Source organism: Desmodus rotundus, chromosome 7 (assembly GCF_022682495.2).
Source record: "Desmodus rotundus isolate HL8 chromosome 7, HLdesRot8A.1, whole genome shotgun sequence".
NCBI classification, from domain to species: domain Eukaryota; kingdom Metazoa; phylum Chordata; class Mammalia; order Chiroptera; family Phyllostomidae; genus Desmodus; species Desmodus rotundus.
Window position 1 is genome coordinate 112,924,804 of NC_071393.1, and position 7,840 is coordinate 112,932,643.

At 54.3% G+C, this 7,840-nt stretch overlaps 1 protein-coding gene across 4 annotated transcripts in view; it reads left to right on the top strand.

The window, feature by feature from the left end:
• Positions 1–3,727, top strand: part of SMOC1 (SPARC related modular calcium binding 1) — a 137,711-nt gene extending 133,984 nt beyond the window's left edge. For 2 of the 4 annotated variants that reach the window (XM_053928464.2, XM_053928466.2), the window contains exon 12: positions 1,713–3,727. In XM_053928464.2, the coding sequence (XP_053784439.1) occupies positions 1,713–1,729 (17 nt within the window). In that variant the 3' untranslated portion in view covers positions 1,730–3,727. The remainder of the gene's footprint in view (positions 1–1,712) is intronic. The other 2 variants (XM_053928465.2, XM_053928467.2) reach the window with 1 other exon arrangement.
• The last annotated feature ends 4,113 nt before the right edge of the window (positions 3,728–7,840 follow it).

Sequence of the window (7,840 nt, forward strand, 5' to 3'; positions counted from 1 at the left end):
TTTTACATAAGTATCACACACACTTGCTGTGAGGAGTCCATTACGTGGCTTAGGTGGAGGGGTCAGTGCAGCGAGCCCTCACCAGGGAGAGCTGGCCACCACTGGCCGCGCATGTTCTTCCCAAGTCTCAGCGTGGAGGGCAGGGCTGCGCAAACCTCCTCTTTACACTTGCGGGCAGCTCTGCTCACCACCAGGAGAGGCAGACGGCTCTGCCACTTCCCACCTGCCCATCTTTCCCAGTTTGTTTGCTTGTCTGTAAAATTAATGCACCCATGTCTACCCCACGCCCCAGCCCATCCCGTGTTCTCTCTCTCCTCAGGTCTTCAGGAAGATTAGCGTAACTGGAGGCACGGGAGCTGTGGGTTCACATGACCCATGGGTGGGCGTGGATTCCACACCACTTCACACTCCACAAAGCCCTTTCTCCACCTGCATGGACTCAGTTGCTCCTCAGGGCAATCCTGTGAGAGAGGCAGATCAGGAGCAGCAGGGCTGTGGCCCTAAATCCGTCTATAGACTGACGCAGAGGGTGACAGGCGTATATAGAGTCACACGGACCCCAGAGGTCACAGGAGCTGGTCCAGCTTTTGCTGTGCCTGCCTCCCAGCTTCCCGCTCCTCCTGTAGGAGACCGGGGCCCTGCAGAAGCCTCCCTGTGGGGCAGAATGGGTGTTAGCAAAATACACCTTGGACCCCAGTTAAGTCACTCAACTGCTCTGAGCCTCAGTTTCCAGAGTTGTCAAGTGAAGGGTCTAGGCCAGATGATCGCCAAGATTCTCTCCCCTCTGACGTTCTGTGACTTGGAGAATCAGGATCCAAGAAGGATATCGAAATGTCCACCAACACCCAAGCTCTTCTTAGCTCATAGCAGAATGGATTCCAAACAGGTACCCCAGTGGGGTCCTGGTCTTCTGGAAAGGAGACTTTGTTTAATGGTGTTGGCCAGCAATGGGTTCACTCGGGCAGAGCTGGGCTACCAGCACCCACAGAACAGGAAACACAACCGTGCCACCTCTGGCTTTTCCCAAGTCCACTCTTCATTCCAGGGCTCAGAGGGGACAGGGACCGAGGTATAGAAGAAGCTCTACCAGTTCTCAGGGTCAAGGCCACGTGAGTGTCGTATATTCCTATTTGTTGCAAGTGGTAGTCTTGGCAGCTTCCCCCAGGGAAAACGAACAGGCACAAACCCACTCAGTAAGTTGCCTTCTGTCAGGGGTCTGCTGTATGGACCCCTCAAGCAGCTTTGGTTGCTGTAGCAGGAGTGGAAGGATTGGCTGAGTAATGTAGCCTCCCGTTTTATTATTATTATTTGTTGTTAAGGACGCAAGAGAAAGATTGGTTAGTGCTGTGAGAATCCCACCATCCCCACCTGTAAACTAGCACCTGTCACTTCTGCCAGCCCCAGATGGAAAGGCTGGCATCCAGGAGAAGTATGGTTTGTGCAGAGTGCACAAGCCCAGGGTCCTTACTGGGCAAAGCCTAGTTCTCTGGAATGCCAAAGGTGTGCCCGTTGCCATGGTGATGCCTCCTGGTGGCAAAGGATGGGCTGGTAAAACATGGGCTTATCTGTAAGACTAGGCTGGCTGTGTCCTGCCCAAGCCCACATGGAGCAGCAGATGGGAAAGGCTGCTCTTTTCGGGCAACTTATCAATGTGGTTGGATTTCTCATATACCCAACTCTGATTTCTTCTTGTTCATACCTCCCCTTCTCAGCAGGACGCCTCGTCTAAGGAGCAGAGAACCGAAGGGCAGGGGGAGAGGCCAGGGAGGCGGAACGGGTCATCAGACACCTGACCCTCGACGCTGCCACGGCCCAGCCACGGCCCAGCCACATCCCATGTAACATGAGTGGTGCCCACCGTGTCTGCACTTTTAATAACTCTTATTTGTGTGTCCTCTTTTCGGGTTCATTTGTAAACACCAGTATCTAATACCACAGTGGAAAAGGAAAGGGAAGAAAGACTGTTTGTTCTCTCTCTTATTGTAAGATTTTGGATCTGCTACTGACAACTTTTAGGTTGGGAGGGGGTGTTGTGGGACCGAGAAGACAGAGATTTATATACTGTATATAAATATATTTGTAAATTGTATAGTTCTTTTGTACAGGTGTTGGCATCGCTATTTGTTTGTTCCCTCTCTCTCCCTGACCTGGGGTTTTGGAGCTCTGGACACATGGCCCAGGTTTAGGCTCACTGCCCAGCCCACCTGCACTTGGTGTGGAAATGGCCCCCAGTGTGCGTGTGGACGGGAGCCCTGGATTATACTGCAGGCTCCCTCAGTCCTTCCCGGTGGGCAGACGGGAGCGCACCACACCCTCACTGTCAAGATTGGGGAGCCACTTCGTGGTTGGCCCTCTCAGGGGGGGTTGGTTCAGGGAGGGATGGGAGCTGACTCTGCAGGGGGGTGACGTTTAGCTCAGACACAAATTCTCCCTGTTTTCCAGACCCCCAGGTGGCCCGAGATCCGTAGGTAGACCAGGATCTAGTGACCCGTGGTACAGGTGTCCTTGGAGCATTTGCATTAGGTCAGTTGAAATATTTTCACCTACATTTAGCGCCTACTCTGTGTAAAACATGAGAGGGGAGGCAAAGAGGAAAAAGGCAGAGGGTGGGGCCTTTTATTTAGACATTTAATATTTAAGCAGCAGAAGGAAGAGGACAGAAAGCATCATTGGTGAGTGCAGCACCCACCCATAGGAAGTTTCCTCCCCTGCAGCCCCGCAGCTGAGGCCTCTGAGACCTACCCAGCCCCCCTGCAAGGCCACTGGGTCAGACTGGGTTTTTACCCTCACTCCCTGCCCAACACCCCCTACCCCTCCATCCCCAGTGGTCAGAACAAGCCTGGGGGAGGAGTGGGGTCCGTCACCTTCTTGGTAACTGAATGGTTTTATTTTTTAACCCAATACTGAGGTTCTTTCTGTTTCCTCAAATGCTTTTAAGGGCTCCCAGGTGTGAGGCCAATTCCAGAGCCTCCCTGAAGTGCAGGAACAATAACCCAGCTGGGGCAAGTGCAGGCCTAGCTGTCCCCAGACTTTTTACCAGGGTTCCTGTGGGGACTGCCCAGCCTTTGGGGCAGACACGCAGCTTCCTCTGCCCAGGTGACCATACACATTCAGATAGAGAGCAAGTGTCACTTAGCACCACTTCCCATGAGCAACCATGGCAGCGGCGAGGGAGGGCGGGTACCCCAGGACTAGTGCTGTTGTTGGATTGCTCTTGGGAATCTGGCCTCATCTCATAACCCAGCTCAGCATTCCCATAAGTGTACCCACCTTGCAGGCTGTGTACCCCACCTTGGTTTGGAATGCTTTGGCATCATGAGCCCTCCTCTTCCAAGGCCTTGGGGGAGGACCCCTCAGGGGGAACACAGCCTTTTGGGGATGTGACCCGAAGGCTCTGGCTGTCCAGGTGGAAGTCCTAGAGCGTGCCTCAGGGGTGACCGGAGGCCCCAACTCAACGTGTGAAGGGGGAAAGGGAGCCCTCGCCCATTAGCCTGGCCCAGAAGACTCGGTGCGCCGGAGCTGGACGGACCGTCCGGGAGACCCATCCCCTGCCCGGGCCTGGAGGAAGCATGTCAACACAGAGAAGGCTCCCCCTGTAGAAACCAAACTCTCCCCCAGGCTTCTTCTTTCTCACCTGTTCGTAGGCTGTTGTGGTTTCCTTTGAGGGGGGAGGGGAGGGACACTATTAGTAGCTTGTTTTATGAGAAATAAAAATGGGTAAACCTTGGTGGCTGTGCCTCTTTCTTCAGGCGGCTTCCTCTGATGGCAGGCTCCATTTCCTAGAAGGTCTGGATGTTTTCCCTGGCCAGGGTGCCCTCCACACTGATCCTAGGAAGTCCTGGCTGACGGTGGCACTGTGCTTTGCGGTGAGGACATTGACTGGTCCTCTTGCCCTTGCCTACCGTGTTTGTGTCCTCTTTGTAATTCTCTCTCTTACCTCCACCCCCACAGCTGTTCCCTCCAAACATCCTGCAACATAGGGAGTGTCACTGGCAGCACTTTGGGGGTGGCACTGGGGTGAAGCCCGTTCCGTGGCTTCAGGCTGGTGGGAGTGGGCACATTGGCCACAGTGATGCTCTGGACAGGGCACAGACCCCCAGTGCGGTTCAGGGCAGCTGTGTTCTGGTGTGTAGGGACATATTTAGACCAAGGCAGCTGGTCCGGGTCTCAGAGCTGGAGGACTTCAGGTGAGGCCTGGCAGCGAAGACAAGGCTCTAGATTCTCTCCAGGGCTCCTGGCAGCTTTTCCTCTTGCCCCCTCTCTCTGCTCACAGCTGTCCCAGGAATGGCTTCCTCGCCACGTTCTGAGAACCTCCCCCATGTTCCTGTTCCTTTTACCGCACTCTGCATGCTTGTCATTTGCTGGTGAGCATGTGGTATTTCCCCTTGGAAAAGTCTCTCCCAATCCTTTCTTCAGCTATGCTTTCTTGGGAAAGGATCTAAGCCTTTGAATGTGGTCACACAGGTCCCTCCTTCTCCAGTGTGACACTGTCTGCTATGTCACAGGCCCTGTCATATTTTTCACTCGCCACTGCCCAGGGAGACAGGCTCCCCATTCACACAAGTGGATTCAGACTCCGGAGTTTAGTGACTGCTGGGTGCACCCAGCTGCTAAAGGCAGACTTTTCTGAGTCCAGCCCAGAGCTCCGCCCACTCCCCCAGCTGCCTTCCTCGAGGGGCTAGAGCATCACACTTCTTACCCCCTGCCCAGACCTGACGCCAGGTGCTTGCCTTCAGCTGTGTGTGCATTTTTTTTCCCTCTGAGCAGTTTAGAGTCTTCTTAAAAGCCACTAATTTGCAGAGGATTGTCGTAAACTTTAGGGATTTGGGGAAGAGAAATAAGGGAGGCATTTGCCAATGCGGGACCCCATTGGGAGACTTGGGGTTACGGGGCCTCCTGCAGAGAGACCAGCCTGGTGTGGGGTGGGGGCGGGCCTGAGCTCACACTTGACTGTGGGCCCCATTTAGCTTTCCACTGCTTTCTCAAAAAACGAAACAAAACAAACAAACAGAACCAGGTTTCTTCGTAGCAGGACCACGTGTCAAGGAAAAGTGAATGGCTTATCCTGCTTCTTCCTGCACCCAGAGGCTCCGGCGCCACGCGCAGCCTGTGTGGGGAGGGGAAGCTGGCGGCTTTGTCAGCCACGGTGTCTCGGGATCACTACTGCTGGGCCGGGCATCTCATCAAGGCCCCTGTGGTGCTGCCAGAGGAGGGGCCTCTAGGCCGGTACCCACCCGGTCCCCTAGGGGATTGGGGTGGGATGGGAAGCTGGCAGCACCAACTCCCTCGTAGAAAAAACCCAGAGAGAGCTGGGCTGGTCATCTGGTCATTTCCTCCCAAGTTCCTGAATGACCCACCAGGCCACAGGTGTGCCCACCGAGGAGGCCGGTTTTCCCAGGCACCCTGATCCTCTCTGCTCTGTGGTATTATTAGGCTTTTTCCCTGCACATAGGTGAGGACAGGTAAAACATTCCCTTTTTCACGTAGTGCCACCAAATCAAGCCCTCAATTCCAGGGCTCGGGTCATTGCACCCCTTTATGTGACTCATGAATTGATATGGTGAAGGGTCGTGACCTTGGTTATATGCTTGCCTACTAAAAGCCTGTGTAACCCAAGTATCTCTTATGATTTCTTGTCAACTCTAGGCGAGCACCCTGACACTAGCCAGCACCTCATCAGCACAGCCATAGACCTCCCGTCTGCACCTGCCTTCTTCCTTTAGCCCAGTGAAGCTTACTTTGCCTGGAGTCTTCCTAGCCAAAACTTTGACTATAGCTAATGGTCCACTGTCCGGCAGGTGGCACCCCGACCTGGGCAACCCTGATCGCTCACACACGATGGTGAAAGGGCCCTGGATACTTGGATGTGGTCTCCCCACAAGATGATGGGCACATTGCTAAAGGACTCATGAGAACCAGTTGGGAGAGACCAGCATACGCTGCAGTAACATACACTTCCCTGCCTCAGTGACTTAAATCATTCCTGCAGCATAGCCATCACATGTCTGCAGGGGGCGCTGTTCTTCACTGTTCTCTCTCAGGGCTCCAAGCTGAGGGAGGCTCCATCCTCCATGATTGTGGAGGCAAAGAAAAAAAAAGGCAACGTGGTAATTGCACCCTGGTTCTTCATCATTGTGCAGCTTCCCCGATTAGTGCTGGTGTGTCCGCTGTGCGGCTGGTGCCCAAATGCGGGCTCCAGTGGGACCCAGGTCGGATGCTAGGAAGGGGCCGTCCCACTGCACAAGCCCTTTCTGTGGGAAGTCCGCTCAGAGGCCACTGCCTTTGATTGTGTACCTGTGCGATGATGGTTCATGACTTGCTCCCTGCTGGGGTGTCCACTCACCGGTGGGCAACTCACACCCCTTGCTCTACCTAATGGCGAGGTGCTGGCTGATTCTCAACGCCTCGGACCTTGGCTCCGCATCCCTCCCAGTTCTCTTTTCCCTTGCCTCACTAGGTAGGGAAAGCTGATCAGTAAGTCTGTGGCTTCACAGAGGTCCGACAGGGAAGTGAGAGGCCAGGACTGCAGCCATTCTCTGAGAACCTCCTGCTTTTTCAGGTTCAAGCAGGAGGAGAGGAAGCCATCCAGTGATTCTTGCCTCTCTCTCTCCTCTCCACCCCCACCCTTCTCTGTAGATTGGGACTGGGCTGGTGGCTGGTTGCAGAGCTATTTCAAATATCACGCTATCGTTGGGGAAGGTGTCCGGCCGCAACTGTTGTTCTTTAGAATATGGGATACTTAGCATCTTTTTCTCTTAGTTTGGGGCCTTAATTATGGGGAAGTAGAAAGTGTTACCCATCCAAGTCCTGTTATGGTGGGTTTAGTGATAGATGCAGAGGAAACTGATCGGAGAGAGAATCCCCCAGGGGTTCCAACTCCAGGCTCAGGGACCCCCAGGCTCACACCATCAGAATCGTAATGGGCCTGCTACCCCAGACAACTCTGTCCTTGGGGCATCTAACCCCGGCCACACAGGACCCCTGGTCCATCTCCACTCCTCACACAAGCCTCTGTGTAAATACATCCTCTAAATTCCGGTGAGTGGCCCGTTTCTGTTACTATCTCACCCTCTGCAATCCTGGCACCATGGAAGGACTCGGGCCCTTTGAACAGGACTCCTTTTAGAGCTGTGGCAGGCAGCTGCAAATGGAAATCCCAAACTTTTCAGTTCTCCCGTCCTCCCCACCCACCAGTGCTGAGCAATTCTTCCCTACAGGCACAGCCCCTTCTGTTAAAGGCGGGACTCTGCTTCCCAAAGGGTCACTCTTGAGACTCAGGTAGAGGGCCAAGATGACTCCAGAGTGTTTTAGATGACCCCCTTGATTATAGGTCCCTTCAAAGTCCTTGAGGGGTATGCAACAGACCTGGTGGGGACCAGGACCCTGCGCAGCAGAACTGCTGCCTGGGGCAGGAGGGCCAGGAAGGCTCTGCAGCATTCTCTTTGGGGAGGGTGGGAGGGGGTCAGTGGGAGATGATGAGGGAACCCTTGGGGAGCAGCAAGAGCCCAGGTGAGGTGAGAGAGCAGGTGAGGGAGTGTGGATCTAACTGCCTGCTGTTGTTCATTTCCCAGGTGTCTCAGAAAGAATCCTGGACTTCAAGTCAGGTCAGCTTCTCACTTTGGTTTGCCCATTGAATTAACTTCAGCTTTTTAAAGTTTCACTCCCTTCATCTTTCACAGCCCCAGATTCTTCCTGTCCAGGCTCTTTGCTCTACTGCCCACAGGTCAGCAGGTCTTGCATGGAGGGAGGTTTGCGTGTTTCAGGGGGAGGGGAGGCACACACAGAGACAAAGGGGCCCAGACAGGCTGAGGGTCCACAGAGTGAAGAGGGGCCTGTACGG